The sequence below is a fragment of the Lipophrys pholis genome, assembly GCF_963383615.2.
Source record: "Lipophrys pholis genome assembly, chromosome: 19".
In the NCBI taxonomy this organism is placed as follows: Eukaryota; Metazoa; Chordata; class Actinopteri; order Blenniiformes; family Blenniidae; genus Lipophrys; species Lipophrys pholis.
The window spans coordinates 9,395,169-9,417,052 of record NC_137647.1 but is presented as its reverse complement, the minus strand read 5'-3'; the positions used below and the strand labels follow the sequence as shown (position 1 = coordinate 9,417,052).

The 21,884-nt window shown below is 42.6% G+C and overlaps 1 protein-coding gene across 1 annotated transcript in view; it reads right to left on the bottom strand.

Annotated features, from left to right (window-relative positions):
* The window catches only part of LOC308124546 (voltage-dependent T-type calcium channel subunit alpha-1I-like), a gene marked incomplete at its 5' end in the record, with an annotated part of 119,919 nt that overhangs the window by 36,846 nt on the left and 61,189 nt on the right, over window positions 1-21,884 (bottom strand). The window contains 15 exons of the mRNA XM_080487607.1: window positions 450-628; window positions 2,866-2,934; window positions 3,139-3,262; window positions 4,278-4,378; window positions 5,579-6,292; window positions 6,768-6,922; window positions 7,956-8,046; window positions 8,495-8,650; window positions 8,765-8,882; window positions 10,048-10,233; window positions 10,747-10,898; window positions 14,452-14,840; window positions 15,403-15,727; window positions 19,023-19,115; window positions 19,289-19,637. Of these exons, the coding sequence (XP_080343733.1) occupies window positions 450-628; window positions 2,866-2,934; window positions 3,139-3,262; window positions 4,278-4,378; window positions 5,579-6,292; window positions 6,768-6,922; window positions 7,956-8,046; window positions 8,495-8,650; window positions 8,765-8,882; window positions 10,048-10,233; window positions 10,747-10,898; window positions 14,452-14,840; window positions 15,403-15,727; window positions 19,023-19,115; window positions 19,289-19,637 (3,201 nt within the window). The remainder of the gene's footprint in view (window positions 1-449; window positions 629-2,865; window positions 2,935-3,138; window positions 3,263-4,277; window positions 4,379-5,578; window positions 6,293-6,767; window positions 6,923-7,955; window positions 8,047-8,494; window positions 8,651-8,764; window positions 8,883-10,047; window positions 10,234-10,746; window positions 10,899-14,451; window positions 14,841-15,402; window positions 15,728-19,022; window positions 19,116-19,288; window positions 19,638-21,884) is intronic.

The following is a 21,884-nucleotide window of genomic DNA, read 5'->3' as shown; positions in this document are numbered from 1 at the left end:
GCCGCTTCTCGTCCTCTTCATTATCACTGAGCCAAGATTCAGTGTGACGGAACTCAACTTAACACCACTGAATATTATGAATTTGATAGATGACAACTTTACTTATTCAGGCTTATATCTGAGATTTACACATCTGAGAAGTTCAGTTACGTTGTGCTGTTAATCCCCAAATAAGAGACAATGGAGCATCTGCAAGTAAATTAATTGGCATAAAAGATTCAAAGGGGAAACTAATGTTTTACCCACTGACTGGACATTAAATTCTGAAAGTGATACTTTTTTAAATGAAAATCTATGTTTTGAAGAGATTGTCACACAACATTTTTCTTCAGTGTCTCTTCAAACAATATTTTGGATTTGCAAAGACTGAAGTGTACTGACAAGGCGGACAGCCGCAATTTGTAAAAGGCTGTTCTGTGCATGCAAATTCGGCATGGCTTGCTGCATACCTGAGGGGACGTAGTGTTCTGAGCAGCCTGAGGACTCGGAGGACACCAAGGATCTTAGCCCCTCCCGCCATGGACACAACAATGTCAATCAAAGACACGAAAACCAGGAAGCCATCCAGAATGTTCCAGCTGCTCCGCAGATAAGCCTGTTCACCCACATACAGGCCCATGGAAACAACCTGAGGATGGGAGAGAAGAGGTGAGGCTGCATACCTGAAGTGTATTTGGCACTTAGTAACTCAAAGAGAATCACAGACACCGGTGAGCGGTGTGTTTCCGAACAGGCTTCGTGTGAGAACCTGCCAAATGTGAAAAAAAAAACAACCACATTTTCAGGCCAAGATATTGTGAAAACAAGATATCATGTGATAAGAATTAGATGAAATGGACCAAAACATAGACTTAATCTGCTACAAAGGTGAATTTATGCAAATATTTCCTGGAAAAAATCCATCATGTTTCGTAGTGATCAATGCTACTTCACCGGCACACAGTTTAAAACACATTGTATTTCGATTTATGAGTAAAGCAGGGCTGCTAATGGTCAGAATCAGAGAAAGAAACATGCAAATAATTCTGAAATGAAGATTTTTAGGTAACAGCAAACGTCCAAATGTGATTCACATTAAGAGCTAATACTGACCATTTTTTAATTCATGAGAAATAAATACCATTTGTCTTTGAGTGTTAGTAAAATACTTTATATACAGCTATTTACAATTGTAACTATTGCAACGCAGTTATTAAACATACTGCCTGCAAAAAAGTCAAATTTGCCCCGTGGGAAGATCACAAAAACTAAATCAAACAACCTGTCATTCCTAATTTTACTGCAATTTTTTAGTTGGAGCAACAGACATGTAAACACTGAAATCTACAACCAAACAATATGTCAGAGATACCTTAATGGCAGCCAATTTTACAGAAAAAAGATCAGGTTTTCTGTAAACATAACAAAAGGTTATTTACGAAGACTTTTGCAGCTTATATTATATTATATTATATTATATTATATTATATGTATTAAGAGTTTGCACTTGGACCTAATCCATTATCTTTTTCTTTAATTCCATTCTTTTCAAATCTTCATTTCCAAAAACAGTTTTTTAATTAAACTAAGCATTAGTCCAGTTGGTTAGAAACAATAATTCTACTGGTTTAAACACACATGCACATTAATCAAACACATATTTAAAACGTTTTTCATATTTTCTTCTTATTTTTTCAGTTTTCTCTTGGTAAGTACATAACAGCCTGAAACAATCACAGATGCCTTTTTTTGGTGAAGAAAAGCTATTGTTGAAGTACACAATACACGGGCTGTGTGTTGCGGAGAAGCAGAAGCTGAAATATGGTTGTTTGGGCAAATATCTGCCACTGACATTTGAAGCCTGTTTGCTCAGTGTCCAGGAAAGCTTTAGAGGGACTGTGGGGGTTAGTGCACAAACATCAAGATGGTTGGAGGATCAGTGCTCGGAAAACATCAAAATGTTAACTGACCTCAATGATAAGTTATAAAATGAATGTCTAAGAAGTGCATTTCGCAATCCCATTTATAGACTCATATCGCCATGCATGGGATTTTGTATTATGTGTGACTACAAACATTAAAACAACAGAATGTATTTTGCTACCGGGCCACATTGTGTATGTAGATGCCTCCACATGCTCACCAATTCTTCAACCCTGCTGTGTTGTTCATTTATTTGGCTGCATCTTGTACACAGCACTGAACTAGGTGGCCGAGTCCAACGGAGAGATTAATGCTGCACAAAGTGAATGCACACCAACACACAACATGGAAGAAAAAAAGAAAAAAAACAGACAGAGCGGTGGGAGACGTGTACGACTCGGCCACGGGGCTGACAAGTCTGTGGCTCTATGACGGGTTGCGATTGGTTAATAATTGATTGTGGAAGTGCATAATTGATGACCCACTTGTGCCAGAGTCTTCACAGAGAACACAGAGGCGGTGGCGAAAGGGATGGGGAAGGAAATAAAATTAAAAAAACAAAAAAAAAGGCAGGCAGGGACATTAAAGTCAGATAAGCGACTGATGAGAAGAGAGGGACCCTAAGGAAGAGGAAACAGACTTTAAAAAGAAGCACTTAATATAGGAGGAGGCACGAGGAGAGACAGACTGTGGGGGAGTGCTGCAAGAGATGGACTGCATCCATAAGAGTAGACTAGCCACTAATTAATGACAGAGCCTAATTGCTCTATTCCTCGAAGAAACATGGGGATGGCTGAAAAAGAAGGGACGGGAAGAGGCTGGGCTTTGGGGCCACTATGGCAAAGTCAGATTAAAGAGAGAGGCACGCTGGATCACATGGGGAGGAGGCGAACAAAAGAAAGAAAAGACCTCTGTGTTGCAACGGCAACAGCAATAACAGAGGGCCAGGTTGTAAAATGTTACCTTGAGCGTCATCTCGCCCACAAAGATTGCAGTAAAGATGTAGTTGGAGATGGTAAGAAAAACTCTTTCCTGGAAGGACAATAGGAGAAAAGGGGGGGGGGGGGTTGACAGAGAGAGAAAATTGGCCAATTAGGAGTAATAAAACCTTACTTGCTGCACCTTTTGGATAATAAAGTTGAATTCATCCTCTGAGACTTTAAACAGCTATCACACAGACACTGCAGACCAGCGGCTGTGGCTTCCAACAGACACACACACTTCAGATGATATTACCAAGCTGCCCTGTAGTATCTTGGGCCTCTCTAGAGCCACTGTGATGCAGTTGGAGAAGATAAAGGCCAAAACCACGTAGTCGAACAGCTTATGGGCAATGATGGACTGGCATATCTGTCTGAACCTGCAGAGAGAGGGAGGAAAAGAAGAAGCGAGAAGAGATGAACAGAAAGACAAACTGAGGATTTTAGTCCGGCAGTGCATTTATTGGCATCACACAAAGGAGCAGCAGCCACAATGGGAGGAACAATATGTAAAGGCCAGCCTTTGCCCAAATACAATCTATAAACCTCCTGTATCCAATCAGAAGGAGAGCCAAGCCCCCTGACGGTGCACGGGAGCTCCCGCACATCTTGGTGAGTAAATAGCCTCATTCAGCCCCTGTTTACATCGCTCCTAATTCAAAACAAATTACATTAACAACACTCTCAGAAGCACCAGACTCCTGAGTACAGTGCTCTGCCGGGAGAACAGAACACCCAGATAAGAGAGAACTAAACAGAGGAGGAGAGAAGGAAAGGCAGAAGGCAAAGGGACATATAAACACTGAATATGCATTTCAAAAACATAGCACGTGATGCTGTGTACTGCCAAAAAGCAATTAAATATCTTTGCTGCAGTGTTTATCGGAAGGGACAAAACGGGACAGAGTAAATATGAAAATGAATCGACGGGAGGAGAAACTCAAATTTATTCTCAACTATTGCGGAAGACACACTGAGGCATTTAAATGGCTTTTATTAAAATACTCAGCTGTGGTTAGTCAAACCCCTGCGTGATGAGTGCAACACAACCGCACAATAAGTTGATGCATCTTTTAATGAATAACACACAGTGTTGTATTTTGCCCCTCTGGAAAGGAGTGGGGACAATCTGAAAATATTCCCTTGTTATTTGCAAGGTGGGAATCAATACTCGAATGCCCTTCCTATTGACCAGGTGAGGAGCAGAATCCATCTGTAATCCATCCTGAATAACACTGTTTCGGTGAGATCCGAGCTGCAGCCGGGCAATACGGTCTGCATGAGAGGCTGGTCGGACTTTGGCAGGCAGGAATGTGCAAAAGTTTTAATTAACACACGAGTGAACACACAATCACGTGATATTTGGCAGAGGAAAAAAAAAAAAGTCAAGCTCACTTGTTCTGTGGGGAGAAAAGGAAGACGGACCAATCCTCTCGTGTCTCACACCAGTCCGGTCTGTACGCCTCCAACATCTTCTGGATGCGGAAACACAAGCTCTGCAAACATAGACACAGATTCAATGCAGGAACACACACAGCTGCGAGTGTGCAAGTGTGTGTTTTCACTCCATATTTTAATCATTTCTATAGCAACAGCTAGGAGCATCTTCCAACATTACCATCTGTACAGCTCTTTACCCCCTGCTGTCTAAATAGTCCTTTCTAATTAACCTTGTTTCTCTCGCACACACAAACGTGTTTACAATGGAAACAATGAGACTCCCAAGAGGCGCAGGTGATATGGAGTTCATTCATGATACCAAGTAGATAAAAATCCAACGAGACGGCAAGAGAATAGGACATGTGTAAAATCTTTTTAGTTGCACATAAAAGCTAATAGTTTGGGAGTTTTGAATCTCTAACCTGTGACTCACGGACTGTTTAATTGAATTGTTAAGGCTGCAATTCTACTACTTTCAATTCCCATTATAGCAGTTTTGCCTAAATGTGTCACAGTGAATACTTCAGTCAACTTGTTTGTCATTGATTCATTTTTCCTTTATAACTGTGCTTCAACCATATTAGGTTTTATCCATGCAAGCCCATATTCAAATGTTTCCAAAGGAAGTTCAATTATTGGGGACAGATGATATAAAAAGTGGAAATATAAAGTCTCTTTCCTGAGGCCTTCTGCAGATATTTCATTCAAAAAACAGTGTATAGGGGAAGCAACACTGATTCTGACCTTGGCGAAAACTGAATCACCTCATTGTTCAGTGTTACCTAAAAGACAAGCCTCACCATGTATTGAATTAATGACAATCAGACAAGAGGAGTAAAGAAGATACTTCAACCCTGTGTTAGTCACCAGAGAGATACAGAAAACTACTTTCATCCTAAAGGTTATTCTGAATTATATTAAACATATGATGCTGTTGCCGAGTCGAATTTCCTGCAAAAGAAAAAAAGAAAAAGAAATCTGCTCTCCTTTTGTTGTAAAAATCATGTACATGTATTTTTGTGGTGCACGATAAACTAACAGTGATAGAACTGCCAGTTTGAGTCTGCTATCAGCTCCAGCAGCTGTGTTGTGTTATGCTCGCAGGTTAGTGATGCTTATCTGAATCTCAACAATTGAATTGTATATAATAAGAAACACAAATAACTGCACATCGCTGCATTACTTTCTGATAATCGTTTCCTACTGTAATTATCAGTTCATTCCCTCCCTACCACATGAATAGAACAGTAACCTACATATTCGATGTCGTCATCCAGGTCCTCCCGGTCCTTGCTCCGCGTGTTAACCTGGGGAAAGACTTCAGCCATCAAGTGGCTCGGGGGGTTCGCTCCTCCAGTCTGCTCGGCGGGGTGTCTGGGAGGGGGCTGGAGGAGCTGGGACAGCGGGGTCTTTCCATTGCAGTCTTGGTGAATCCCTCCTAAGTCGCCACCTCCAGTCATCACCATTCCTCCAGAGAAGCTCTTCTTCCGGTGGTGGCCATGGTGCGTCATGGGGGGCAGCGGATGGTGCGGTGGTGGTGGAGGGTGTGGCTGTCCCGGGACTTGAAGCAGGTGGGGCAGTTCGAGCGACAGAGCTCGCCGGTCCCTCCTGGGTGCAAAATAGCCCGGGAGCATGGGAGGGGGAAGGTGAAGTGAGTGGGGCGCGACGGCAGGGGGAGATAGAAGAGACTCCTCCTCGTCTGGCTGGATGTGATGGCGGTGGTGACGTGGCGACGAGGACGCACGCGGACCCCTGATTCGGAGGCTTCCTCCAACCACCCCTCCGAGACCGCCCAGGCCATAGCCATAGAACGGCCTGGCAGACGGCGTGAAGACTGGACTAGCGGTGGGAGATGATGAGGAGCAGGGCCGGCTTCCTCCCAGGTCATTCCAGCTGGAACGACGGGCCCACAAGGCATGAGGCTGGGGAGGTACACCACGACCCCAATGTTGATAACCTCGACCTGGATACTGAGACACAGAGAGAAAAAAACAGTCTGGAACTGCCTCGGCACACTGAACTACTAACACAAATAATGAGAGCATATAAATCATTGTCAGATCCTGCATAATAAAAAATATAAAGCAATATGATGATGTATTACTCATTTTGTGAAACCTGTAAAAACGAAAACCTTCTGTAGAAGCAGTTTGTAATTAAACTATTAGTCAGCTACCTGCTGTGGCGTGAAAACGAACTACTCACACACTCTGTCGGCTGGGTCGAAAAACTACTCTTGCAATTTATAGTTCTTCAGATTTATGAGGGATTGTAAAACCTTTGATACGATGCAGATGAAAATCTATTGTAGATCAATGAGTACTCCTGTTTCAAAGTATTGCCCCAATTTATTTTGTTCGCGCCGTTTCTGTCACAGCGAACCACAGTAAACCAGTCACTCAGCAAAGAGCGTTTTCCTCCCGCCTTCAGTTCCTTTGCTCTTACCATAGCCCTTTGCTCCAGGTTGGCCCTGCCAAGAGAAATAACACTATTCTTTCTGGAGCCAAGAGCAAAGGTCAACCTCTCTCCGGGAAAAAGACCAGCAGGCAACTGGGACAGGTCCAGGTGTCCATTAGGGGTCAGTGTACAGATCTTTGGGTCTGGAGAGAAAAGAGAGAAAAAGGGACAATATGATGGAGAAATTAACCAACAGATCCTGAATGGATGGATGAAGAAAGATTTTTTTCTATAACGTCTATTAACGTTACTAGAGATCAATAAAGCTTAATAAATTCTATTCTATTCTATTCTATTCTATTCTATTCAGTACAAGACGCTTCTTCATCCCCCAGACAGCTTGGGCTGGTTCTCAGTGAGTTCACTTTTGTTCTGCCTGGGGAGATGTGGGGCGAGGAGTCGACGGAGACGTGGCATCAGATATGAATTATTTAAAGTTTGTTCAGCATACATTTCAGAGTGGGTAAAATGCACTTAAACTACTTCTGCAGAAATAATTACGAACAATTGTGATCCCTCTTCTGGCACAAAAGAATCCAGACAACTCAAGGGCAATATAACGACGATTGATCAGTCTGATTTAAACGCTAACTTTACACTAACTAACGTTAACAGCTAATGCTGATTTTTATTTTATTAATTATTGGAAGTCCTGTCTGTTGTTTCCATGCTTGGGCTTTTATCTGTGCAGTTTGCATGTGTGGGTATGATCCTGACACTGTGATTTCCTCCCACAATCCAGGCCATGTGCATTAGGTTAATCTAGGTTAGTGACTAAATTTGCTTAAAATGTGATGCTATCTTGATTTTTTTAAATCTAATTTTTGTTAGGAAGGTCAAATTTCAACGGAAATCAGTGGACAAGTTGCTAAAAAATACATTATATGAGGAGAAATTTGTTAAACAGTGAATATAATTGAGGCATTCCAGTTAGTAGCTATATTTCACTGCAATATTACAATTCTTTTAATAAAGAATATGAGATATTTTGACTGGAAACTAGTCAGGCACACTCAGCGGGAGTCTGGGTTTTCGCAGTGTGGTCTTTATATTGTGCTCAAAAATAGCACTCCACATCCTCAGGTGAAAATATCTGCGTAATTTCTGAGCTGAGAAGAAAATTTGACATTATTAAACAAAAAAAAAAAAAAAAAAAGCTGGTGCAGGCAGTCGTACCTGAGAGGTGCAGGGAGTCTTTCTGCTTGTCATTCTCGTCAAAATTACAGGAAGACCTGTCGTCGTCAGAGAAAGAGCGATTTGCATCACCCTGTGTCGGTGACAGTAAGAGAACAGGGGTGGGTCGGGAAGAGAAAGACAAAAAACAATCAAGTGAAGAGAAATAATGAGCAATTGAAAGCTGATTTGAATATAATCTGCCAATCTCTCTCTAATTACACATCTATTGTTGAAGGACACATTTTCTTATGAGTCCAAACGGTGCGCTCTCACTTGTCAAATCCAAACCACAACCATCTAAGAATCACCTGTAGTACATTTCTCAAACAAGTCAGAGAAAAATGTTCAAGTTTAATATTTAGCATCCATATAAACTAAATGTTATTTATACAGAGTAAACAGTAACATAAGACTTATGTTTGCCACATTAGAAAAGGACTCAAAAACAGAACATTATTGGCAAGGTTTGTATTTAATAACATTTGTCTCTGTCAGTTTGTCCTTTTCAGAGTGCAATGTCTTAAATCAATGTGTCTTACCTCAGCTTGGAAACCCTCTACCAGGATGGCCACTAATAAATTGAAGAGCACATAGTTTCCAAATGTCATAAGAGCAACGAAGTAGAGAGCAGCACAGGGGGAGGTGGATGCCATGCCATTGTACAGCACCATGTTCCAGTCCTCCTGAGTCAGGATCTACAGCACAAACAGAAAAAAAAAACAACGTACATGAGACACAAGAGAAAAAATACATGATGTACTGAAAACATACAAATGACGTGCATGAGCTGTAAAATGAATGACTGTTACCTGGAAGACAGTGACGATGGCCCACAGTAGGGAGTCAAAGTTCTTCCTGTCTGGCACAGTGTCTCCCGCCTCGGTTTTCAAACTGAACTTACAACCAAATATATGCATCCCCAGAATACTGCAACACAAGAAGAGGTAGTTGTTGACACGTGCAGTGCACATAAGCAGCATTAACTAACCACAGGACATGCACTCAAGGTCATCTCAAGAAGAAAGGCCACAAAGAAGGCTCGATTAGCACACAGTATAGTGTATATTTTAGATATACACGCACACCAACACAAACACCCGCCATATGACTAATACCCAAGCCAGTCATGCCTTCTGTATCATTTACAGCTCATACTTTGTTTCACTCCTCTGCTTGTTGCTGTCGTAATGAAACCCAGACAAAGTCACACGTATTATCATTCAGTGTTAATTTGTTTAGAGCCATTCTAAATGTTTTATCAGTAAAAGGCTGAGTGGCATTGTAAATTAACTGCTCACTAAAAGCTACAGTGGCTTAGATGCGCGGGCCAAATGCCACTTGCTCAGGATAGCATTTGTTGGCTAAAAGCTCCAGCGCCATCTGTCTTGGCACACTTATGCTTGATTGCTGCGCTGAAGGGGCAAAGAAGCTGGTTGGCAGGTATGCACACACACACACACACACACACACACACACACACACACACACACACACACACACACACACACACACACACACACACACACACACACACACACACACACACACACACACACACACACACACACACACACACACACACACACACACACACACACACACACACACGTATGAGGTCACTGACATATGTGCATACATGGGGGTATAAAAAGGGTTGGGATAATAGCAATATGCTGCTTTGAGTCACTTGTTTGTTATTTTTTAATCTTTTCTTCTAAAGAAATGCATTTCATTTTCAACAATTACACTCAGAAGGAATGTGAGTGAAAACATTACTATGTGGGTGTAAGTATACATTAGGAATAAAGCAAGAGGTGAGATCACGTAAAAAATTTTTTTACCCATTTGTATTAAATGACACCACATAATACTAATTTCAGTAAAATTAAAACACTTCACTGCATTTTTAAATGTTAAAATATAATTGAGTGAATAATTAAAGCCATATTTGAATAGTTGACCTTCTTTCTCGATGTGTCTATACAGAAGACCTGCTGGAATGACTTCTAACAGAAAAGGCATTGCTAATGTCATACTAACGGCTATTTCCCAGCCTTCAAGGCTCAACGTGCCGTCATCCTTTTGAAATCACCTGAAGATGAAGATGAAAAGCATAAGCAGCATACAGAAGGTGGCCACATTGTCCATCGTCTTCATCAGTACCACGAGCTGCCGCCTCAGTGCCGGCATGAACCTCACCAGCTTAATGACCCTCAGCAGCCTGAACGTCCGCAGCACGGACAGCCCGCCGTCCGCCTGACCGATGATCTCGCACACACTGCAGTTTGCGTTCAGATGTGTTTCACAAAGGGAGTGAGAAAATGGAAAAAAGGAGAAAAAAAAATTGTGTTATCAGAAAATGCGGAGGAAAATATGTTTATTGTGAGAAGCCAGAAGGAAAGTCAATGAACAGATGCATCAAGTTTAACTAAATGATAAAGATAAAGGGCCGGTCATTCTTTTAACCAATAGATCATCTTTATGCCGATGAAGTGAAGCATGTCTTTTGCCATTTGTTAAAGGAAATTTGTGGTATTTCATGCAAGCTTGCCATCTCCCCATCCGTCCCTACAATATACATTATGATTCATCAGTAAGAAATGAAGAATGAAACATAAGTGAAATTTTATATTCAACTCTAAATTGTACAAATATGAAAAAAAATGAAATAGTGAAACTAAGTTTTACAAAACTAAAGAGCAATTAGAAGTAAATGTACATCACTGCTGACTAAGGCTCTTTACAAGTGACGACCTAACTTCCTCCGTTAATGACTCCCAAGAGTACAAACCTGATGATGACAATGATGCCATCAAAGATGTTATACGGGTTCCTCAAGTACTCAAAGAAGCCAAAAGCAGTCAGTTTGAGGATCATCTCCAGGGTGAACATGCTGGTGAAGACAATATTACATATCTCCAGGACATTGGTCAGCTCTTCAGGCTGGTTGAAAGAACAGGAGGAGATAGATAGAAAAAAAACAAAAAAACAAAAAAAACATATTGGTTAAGATATATGAGAGAACAGAATAAGTAGATACAGAATAAGACTTTCGACTTTGACAAAAAAAAAAAATCCAGAGCTGTGATTGCCTCAATAACGCAGGAAGAGACAAACTTCTAAAAGCACAATTGATACTAAACCAGCGTATCCGATCACCGGCGCTCCTACAAAAGATCCAAGAGCTACTTCAATGAATTAATAAAGAAATAAAACACTTGTGTACGCCTCAGATTTTCTCTGTCTGCGCCGGAAAGGCTGCCACTCAAGCTGTCAATCACTTGACGGGAGAATTCACCTCCACCTGGCAAATAAAATTAAGACACTCTCTATTCCACATTGTGCAACAGTGAAGAAAGAAGAAGGGAGAGAGCGGAAAATGTGGATTCAAATTGTGTTTCCCAGCACAGCTGTTTATGTGAAATTGTAAAGAAAATCTCACACCAGCGCAAATGAACTGGAAATGAGAAAGGGGAATTGAAAGTGTGTATTGTCTGTGTCGCACATGGTGTCAAACGTCGGCTAAACTGGAGAGCCGGTTATCTGGAATTGGCAAAAGTACACGTACATACCGTATAACAGACACCCGCGGACACACATCCGGTCAATTCCGGGTTTATTTCCATCTGTATGCGCGCGTGCACAAGCGGGCCGGCTTTATGCAAGTGTGCTTTTGCGTGCTGTGCATGCGTGTGTGTGATGCAGGATATGGATCAGATGCTTTCTCTGATACCCCCTGTGAGTCTCAGTTTCAAAGCCAGTGGAGCAATGGCCAGCTCGCCCTGCCAAAGTTAGCAAACCGTGTCAGAGGAAAAAACACACTCTCCGTTTCCCCCTCCTCTAATCCGCTTTTTTCTCCCAATCTATCTCCATCCCCCTGGTTCTCCGTCCCTTTCTCTTTGCGAGTCTCATTATCAGGCAGACCCATCTCTTCACCGATCAATATCCTCCTGCCGATCAGAGGCGGGAGAACAGGAGCAGAAGAACCCGGGTAATGGAGAAGGAAGAAGATGAGAAAGCTGAAGGTTTGCTTGGAAGCGGATGAAGATGTGAACCGTGAGGGAAGAGAAATACTTGAGCTGGAAAAAAAACAAGTCCTTTAAAAAAACCGTCTAGATCTCCCGAGGTCAGTTTTGACAATGTTTCTGTTTGGAGGAAAAAAAAAAAAAAAAAAAAACTCTTCTGAGACTCATTTGAGAACAACAGCTGGAAGGTGGCTACAGGGAGTTTACAATAACTGCATGATTCACCTTAACAATCTGAATGTCATGGCACAAAAATAAAATATATTCAAGGAAAGAGATATACAGACAGGAACAAGTGAGATCGCTCGGCAGGTGGTCTAACCTTGACCATATCTAGAACTCCCTCACAGGTTCTCAGCACAAACAGGACCTGAGATTCATTGCTATTGGCAGAATCATCACAGCTCCTGACCCCACAGTTTAACTCGGATAAAAGACCGTAACGACTCCCTGCTCTTGCTCCTTGCTTTCCTTTCACCTCCTCCCATTACCTGTCAATTCACGAAAAGTGTTTCACATTTGCTCTTCCATGTCACCTCTTTCTTCACCACAAAACAACATATTTATTATTTTATTGACCGATGTTTATGTCCCGCATTTTGAATTGTAGCACAACTGAGTCTTCTTTGAATGGAACACAACTTTCAGTGGGAACGGAAAATAAGCGATTGTCTTGAATAGGTGAAGATGAATAACTTGGAAATGCAAGGTCGTGACTTTAGGAAATAATGTGCATTATATTTTCCCAAGTGGAAAACATGAAGAAAAACTTTCTTTGAGCAGGGTGTGGTTGCAAGTACATCAGCCCTGTGGCAAGTCATGTTTTGAGCCTTTCTCCATTTTTGTTTCAGGACGAGATCGCATGAGGTGAGACTTTTCTACTGCAGAGTGAGAACACACACTTGTATCACCGCTTCAGAGTCAGCCTTAGGAAATTGTGGAGGGAGAAAGACTCTCAAAAAAAAAAAAATGGAGAAAGGCTCAAAAGACAAGACAGACAATGCGCCTGCGAGTGTGCGCATACAAATGTGCGGTGAGTCTTTCTCCATATATGTCTGCTTTGAAATGCACACACACACACACACACACACACACACACACACACACACACACACACACACACACACACACACACACACACACACACACACACACACACACACACACACACACACACACACACACACACACACACACACACACAGAATCACACAGGGAATTGTGCTGAAAACTGCTGTGTAACCGGCGTCTGCCTAGCACCCCCCTCCCCCCCTTTCCCCCCACCACCCCACTCCTCACTCTACTCTCCCCCGTCCCCGTCAGCCCCCACCCCCGTACCCAAGCCCTCGTTTATTTTTAGAGTCTTCGGAGATGAGAGAAAGCAACTACTCTGTACGCTGTCAAACAGTGAGTGGGTGGATGAGAGAAGGAGAAGCGGGAAGACGGAGGGTGAAACTAAGGGAGGTAAAAAAAAAAAAAAAAGGAGTTAGAGAGTAGATGAAACACTTGGGGTAAGGCGGGGAGGATAGAAGGAAGGGAGGAAGGAAGGAAGGAAGGGAGGAAGGAAGGAAGGAAGGAAGGAAGGAAGGAAGGAAGGAAGGAAGGAAGGAAGGAAGGAAGGAAGGAAGGAAGGAATGAAGGCGGACAGGAACAAAGGAACAAGTGAGAGAAGGTGCATGCAGGAATTAATGAAAAAACAGAAGGAAAGAGCGGCGAGAGCAAAATTAGCAAACAGGAGTTAAAGAAGGAGAGACAATTGAATGACAGGAGCTGATGGGAGAAAAATGCAGAAGAAAGCGTTCTTATGTAACAGTGTGTGAGTCTATGTGCCTGCATGTGCTTTTTGTTGATGCATACCCTAAAACAAAAATGATAAAAAAGACATTGTGTTTATGTGCATTCACAGACTGGCCAAAAATGGAAGTGCATTGTGATTGTGTGCGCACTTATTTGTGTTTGAATGTCTGCGTGCATGTCTTTTCTTGGCAGGCGTCTCCCACACCTGCCTTTGTCTTCCTCTGAGGACCCTGGCCAATGTTAAAAGTCAGCCCAGTTGTGTCTACTGCGAGGCTAAATGTTTACTCCTCTGTCAGGAAGCTGTATGATGCTGATGCCCCACTCCCACACTCATCCCGCCAAACGTCATCTGCCATTATGACATTTCTTAGCACTGATTTGTGGAAGTGAGAGGGGAGCGGAGAACGATTACGCAAACACGCTCATTTGACACAGAGTATATCGCTCTCAAGAATTCAAGGCAATGGTCCAAAACAATCACTATCTTTGCAGGCTCACAGCTTTAAGAATCTATTCATAAGTGAATAAACAATAGTGATCTTTTGAAAAAATGACAGGCCCAAGCACAGATCTGCAATAAATGTAACTCTACCTCCAATAACTACAATTATAACAACTACCGGGGACCTCATAAATTGTGTCAGTAACAGTATACAGGCAATGTGACATCTTACCTGGTTATGATGCTCGATGCCCATGCTGATGGTGTTGATGAGAATAGCGATCATTATCCCCCGGCTGAAATACTTGCTCTCCACAATTCCCCAAAGTTTCCGTCTCATACCATTCCAAAGGTCCCTACAATGTCCAAAACACGTCCTCTTCCGCTTCTTCCCTCCATCTCCCTTCTCATCTAAGTGGTTCTCCTCTTTGTCCGTCTCCCTCACAGCGTCCTCCTCATTTTCATCGCCATTAGCGGATTCGCCTACAGCGTTTGTGCCCTCCTTTAGTGATAAAGCACATATGGGGCAGTCCTCGGGATTCTGAGGGACAGACAGGGTGATGCAGTTGGCCTGCGGTTGGGAGCCGTGGTCTGGGTGGCTTTGGTGTGGACAGTGGGGTGCTACATGAATAAAATGACAGAAACGGGAAATTATTAGATTCAGATGTTGAATTGCAATCCAGATCACAGATCAAATTAGTATTTGGATTCAAGTGGAACTGATTCCAGCTGAGAATGGGTACACGTCGCCATCATAGGGCAAGCACAAAGGGAGAGAGTCACCAGTTAACACACATTTATTTTGACTGTGGGAGGAGAGTACAGTACCCAGAGAGAACACATGCACACACAGGGAGAACGTGTAAACACTGCTTACTTGCCAGTTTTGCAAAAGTTGCATTATGGCGGTTTAAAAAAAAAAAAAAAAAAAGTGAAAATCAATCATAATCAAAATATCCTTGAAAATACCGCCACATAAATTAGGCATAGGCAATTCCATCTAATTTACCTTACCTACTATATATCTCATTGCTGAAACGTTTGAAAAAACCCCCAAACAAAACCAACTTAAGCTGAGTGAGCTTTGACTACTGGTACATTGTTGTCTGGAATAAGTTGAACAAATGTCCCATAAATAGCAGAAGACAATGATGATGCAGTTTTCGAGAGCACTGTCACTCACATCTCGGGTGCTTGGTGTGATGCCGCTCTCCGTTCGCATTGCCTCCACCACGCCTGTTGCCCCTGCCTCCGCCAGGCGGCGGGGGCTTGCCCCTCAGCGTGTAGTAGAGGGCTGCCGATCTCCTCTTAGCCTTGCGGAGGACGTGGCAGACCAGCTGGAAGATCTCCTCGTAGCAATCTCCTGGCTCAGTCATGCTGGCCAAGGTGGAAGAGGACAGGCACTGTGCCCTTTGTTCCTGCATCAGCTGGTGCTCCCGCTGTTTGGTCTCTGAGAACTGGGTGGCGATAACCACTAGGCACAGGTTGATCATGAAGAATGAGCCAATCTGCATGAACAAATGAAAGATTAGTGTCAGTAAGTATCTAGAAACTTTCGTGAACAGGATAGTGGGGAAATTCAGTGCAACCAAAGGGATTCAAGGGTTAATATCTAGCCTGAAGAATGACTTGTTCTGTACTAAAATAATGGGAAAGACCAAGTGCATAAAACAGGGTTCAACAGCTGAAAAAAACCAGTCATCCAGTTCATTGTTTGATTTGAATAATTGGCCTACGGTTGAAGCAGATGTTTCTCATTCAAGAAACATGAAATATGTGAAGAATTGCAATGTCTCATGCGTAAATACACACTTGGGTGTACATCAGGCTCACACACTTGCTGATTTCAATAATGTGTTTCAGTGCCCCTGTAGAAATGCTAACACACATGCTAAAGGTCTCTGAGACTGGCTTCCCACCAAACCAAGGCTGATCGGAGCCGACAGACCGAGCCAACACATGCCCAAAGCACAGTTCAGCGTCTGGCTATCTTTCTCTTTTCATTCTCTGACTCGACTCAACTTTCCCTCGCAGCCGTTGCACTCAACGTCATCCTTTAGTTTTCTCACGCCTGTGTCCACATTGCTTCTCACAAGCAGTTCTATACCCACTCCTAGCTCTATTTTCACCTTTTTTTTCTCCACAAAATAAGATCAACATCCGTCTCATAGATCAGAGTGAGGTTTTGTACAGAGTGAGGATAGGTACAGAAAGAAGATGGGCTGCAATACGAATGGTACATGTTGTTGGACCCTTTCAGTGACAGTAATGTTAATTACTACAGGACTACTGAAATGGCTTCTATTGAAGTACTCGGAGAAGATTACAAAACAATGACATCACTACTGGCTAATGTGGAACAACTCAAAAAACAGACTGCTGGATGGACAGGACAGCTTTCAGCAGTGTCTCAGGTTTGACACAGGCATACCTATATACCTGCAAGGCCATACCTTTTGAAGCTGCATAGCTAAATAAAACATGCAGATACAAAACCTAGAGACCTTCTGGTGATCGAAGATGCACCGCAATTTGAAAGAGAGTGCAGGGAAGCTGGGAGGAAGAAAATGAAGCGGAGCCACTGATATTTACCGGGAAGGATACAGAGGGGAGACACTGTCGAGAAGTGTATCTGCACAGAGAAGGAGGGGAGATGCCCATCTGTGGCCCGTGGGTCAAAGAAGGTCTGCAGGTGTGTGGGCTTTGATTTCCCTCCAGGCCTGCATCTGTGTGTGTGTGTGTGTGTGTGTGTGTGTGTGTGTGTGTGTGTGTGTGTGTGTGTGTGTGTGTGTGTGTGTGTGTGTGTGTGTCTACTCTGTGATTCTGATCAGTCGACAGCTTTACGCATAATCAGGGAGGGCAGCCCGATATCACGTATTCAGATGATCACTGCATTATTCATGCATGGACACACACAAAACATGCCCACGTGCACGTGAATGCACGTGCGCGTGCCCACACACATACACACACAAAAAAAAGGATGTGTGATCACACGCTCGCGCACAAATTAAGATGGTGGGCTTCTGGTATAATCGACACACGAGCTGCGATCACGGCAGCTGTCACCTACATTCATCTGCAAGCCTTTCCATTTTTTTTTTTTCTGTCAAAGGAAACTCACAGAACTTATATCCAAGTTACAAACTTCAATTTATGCCCACTCATCAGTGTCACCAGGCATGGGCGTTTGGGCTGCACACTTGACAGTTTATCAAATAGCAACAGACAGAGATGAGACTTTGTGTTTTGACACCGCAGAGGTCAAACTTCTCTTTGTGTCTGAGTTTTGTATCCCGGAACAGACTCTTACAGGATCAATTAACAAACTTTAAAGCACAGAGCAGTTAATGACCCAACAGAGAACGCAAGAGAGGGGACGAGGGAGAGATAAAGAATAAGATGACTAAAAGACAATAGGTATTACAAAGAGAACAATGAGAGCAGTCAAGGTGACCCGGGTTGAGTGTACAGCACCACTCGGGGTGGAATTAAAAGACGGCAAAAGTTCTCCTGTCAGCAGAGCTCCTCAGAGATCCCTTAGGACTTTTGACTACAAGTTGCCAAACAAAAATGGAGCCTTACAAGGAAGCACAAATTTGTGTCAATCGATCAGAGCGCAGAAAGGCGGTATTGAATTGTTTGCAGCACAAACAAAGCAGCGCAAGTAGTTGTTAAAAAGTCATACGAGCCAGTGAGACTTGGCTGGACGGAGCGCTCCCTTGTTTTATTTAGCCAAGCGGTTCAATTGGCTCCGACTTGAAATCAGTCTGAGGATGTTATCATTTGCTGGAGCCCGATATGATTCTCGCGAGCGTGCTGAGCAATCTACATGACATTGTAATCATCGGGGTAGCGGAAAACCAGGCAAAAGTGATCATGCAGTAATGTGACTTCCATGCTAGCGATCTTGCCAAGAGGTTGCCTGCACTGGCGATGCCAAGCTCAGGTCAGACCTGCCAACGAGTGGGGAGAAAAATTACAGCTGCTGTCCCGACACCGTTAATCATCTCCGTGAGATTAGTTCGATGATGTTTGGAAGTGGTGGTTGTCAAAAAAAAAAAAAAAAAATCAGTAATTTCTCCTAAAAAGGTAGTACATTAATTATTGGTGCACTTCTGATTTATCCTCATTCACCTCTTACTCATTTACTACAACTTATCATGCATTTCTATATCTGTAGCCCTCCAGTATCACCTCCTTTCCTCTCTTCTGGTACGCTCTTGTAAAGCTTTACGACTCTGTATCACAATTCTTTACCCTGCTGGTGGGATAATGCAACATCTGGGACTTTTTTTTATTGTACTTGTATTGCTACACAGAAAGACCGAATGCAGCTTAGAGTCAGCCAGTGGCATATGTACGCTGAATTTAACAACCTTCACTGTGCTGCCATCTGGCAATGCATGCAAAATGCTGATGTGGCTGTTGTACAGAGAGAGCAAGCATACAATACCCTTTCTTCCTGTGGACACTTCTTTTCAGTCTTTTTCAGCGGTTTGTCTTCTACTCTTTTCTCACAAGGAAGCACAAACTTACATAACATCTACCTCCTCTTGTCCTTCCTTCAGGCCATCGATTTTAGACCGTCCTTTATGCCACTATTGATTTTCACAAATCTCTTCACATTTCGATTCACCTCTCAAGAAATACTGTCATTCAGTTTATTGACAGAGGAACACCACGGAGCGGCTGTTGAAAGGGATTTTACCTCTGTGCTATAGTTGCACTCTATCTTTGATTGACTCGTTTTTGATCATCAAAATGTGTGCCGTAGGAATGTGCAGTGATAATATTACTTACAATGATGAGCAGGATGAAGTAGATGAAGTTGTAGAATGAGTGGGCATCCATTACATAATACATTATTTCAACCCAGCCCTCCAGAGTGATCACCTGAAAGGAAAAAAACAAACAAAAGGGAAACATCTGAGAAATGAGCTCCAGGGTTTTTTTGGTGAAGCACAACTATTTCTCAGGAATAGAAATAAGAACAAATATTCAGTTGTGATCATTCAATCGGACAGACTGTGACTTCATTTTAAAGTCGCAATACAAGTGCAACGTACCTGAAAGATTACAATCCAGGCGTAGACAATGTTGTCAAAGTTGATTGCACCTTTATGGGGGTTGGTGTTCCCGGTGTGGCACCGAGTGTAATACTGGTTCCAGTTGATGCACAGGCCCATGGCTTCGCCTGCACCGCTGCCGTTGGTCAGGGGCTCAGGACTCAGGCCCAGAGCCTGCCTGTGGAGGGCATCCTCCTTGTCCAGACAGCACGTGCGTCCTCCCTCGCGCCGCGCCGGCACATCGGTGCACGACATGATCCCGTTGTCCGATGCCAGGGAGCAGATGAACGGGCGTTCGTCATCCTCCTCTGGCCGGTAGTACGGTGCTGGCAGGGTCATACCCGAAGAGCTGGAATGTGCAAGAAAATGAGTTTGGTGTTATGGTGTAGAATGAATATGAATTAAAGGTCAACACATTTTTTTTATATGACTGTTTTTTGTGATACTTTCAAGTAAAGAGGTACAATCAGAAAGAGGGAAGAAGAGAGAATACAGATGGAAGATGTTGCATAAAGCTTTTTTTTTTTTACAGTGGATCCCGGAAAGTAGTCAACTAAGCCTTTTAGATGAATGCAATGCTGAAGGCGAGCATGTGAATAAAGAAATGCAAATGATCCTGAAAGCACAAGGAGTTTACTTTCTTACTTCACATCTTACTCTCACCATAGCTTCACTGTACATAAAAAAAAAAAAAAACTTGCATTAATTCTCTGATGTGATTTTCTTTTTTTTATACTTTTCAATCTCTCTGCCTTTTTTATTCCAACCCAATCTTGGAAGTATATGTATACACAGGAGGAATAATGTAGAAACTGAATCACCTTATAAGATTATAAAATAGAGCTTTACATGATATTTACAGGATGCATGTGAAACCGTCGCCTAGCGGTGAACTCAGCCACAGGCAAGCGAACAGGTTTAGTGAGGAGAAAACGATCATCTGTTGGTCAAAGACGTTAAAAAATGAGCATCCTGAGGAGAAATCAGGACATGCCTGAGACTTTACTGGCATGTAGTTTTTTTTATGCTTCAGACTACAAAAAAACAGCAGATGTCAAGTCACCATGCTTTCTAAGGGTGAGTTGACACATTGTTCACTAGTTCTGTTCATGAACAAACAAAAAAATCAAAACAACATCAGCAGTATTGGGTGAGATCTATTGGCGTAGTCCACTGAGAATCAAAGCTTTAGTGAGTAAATAACTGGTGACTTTTCGACAAATTAATAAGTAAATTCTGCCATTTGAAACAATGGCGGCTACGTGCGGTCGCCTTGACTACCTCCATGAAAACACAGACTTCCTCTGACTGCCACAAGTGGAGATAATCAAACATCCTTTTCTCAGGCACAATATGCTCAAATATGCTTCTGGATGTGTAGAATGCAAATAACTCTGATGACATAAGCATTTTCTTTCTACTGCACATTGTAAATATGAATATACAGTATTTATTGATGACTTTGCTGCAGCGTTGTCATCTCCTTGTGGAGACTTTACATCTCATCGGGACGTCCTGGTAAAACAAATTAAGCCGAGTTGAAAGTGCATGCAGGACTGTGTGTGTCTTAGTTTATAACCGTGAGGGGAAAGCATCAACAACCTTTTGCATGTACTCCTATTACTACTGCATGTATGCTATCAATACACCCTTAAAACTTAGATCCCGCACAAGAACCCTCCGTCATTAAATGTGAAAATGTGAAAATAAAAATCTCTAAGATTTCAGACTAAGCGACCTTCAGCAGGATTACATATCATGTCACAAGTCTCTCGTAACTCTTACTAATAGCAGAATCAGTCAAATATATCGTGACTACTATGAAACAAACACGCCACTCGAGGATACAGGATACGAAGCGCAAAAATACTTTGTTAGTTCACAGGGGATAAGAAACAGAATGACAATCCAAAGTACCATCGTGGAGAACAACGTTCAAAATCTCTGAAAATCACAAACTGCAAGTCGAACCAATCCTGCAGGTCTATTGGTGAGCGTGTTGTGCTCCCGCTTGACGGGAGAGTAAAAGAGGGCAGTGTGGATGCTCATACATAGGTTTGAGGCCCGAGGAAGACAAAAATAGACCCTCTCCATCAGCAGGGCCATTACTGAACACACACATTCAGGGTCACTCACCTGCAGTATTTACTCATTGCACTGTCTCTATCTGTCACTTCTGCCCCCCATGTTGCGGCCTCTCCATCGTTCCATTTGAGTTTCATACCATCTTCCTGTCTTTCTTCCTTTTTCTCACAAGAGCTCCTTCAGCCTCGGTTGTTCCACTTACTGCACTTTTGTGTTTGTTCTTTTTTTTCATATATATAGTTTCTACCATCTTTGACCATTTCTACTTTTCCTTTTTAGTCTGCATTGACTGAGTTCCCAGGAAAATTATCGTTTACTATGAGTTCGCTTAGTTCATCCTCCTGCCTTTGTCTTGATATGCGTAATCTCCTTCAGTCAATAGCAGTATAGATACTGCTGACATATATCACTGGCGGTAGAATCTCTTCTTGTATTTCCACCACAAACCACACACACATGCACTGCAACCAACACACATGCATGCAGACTAATTCCATGATCAATAACTGTG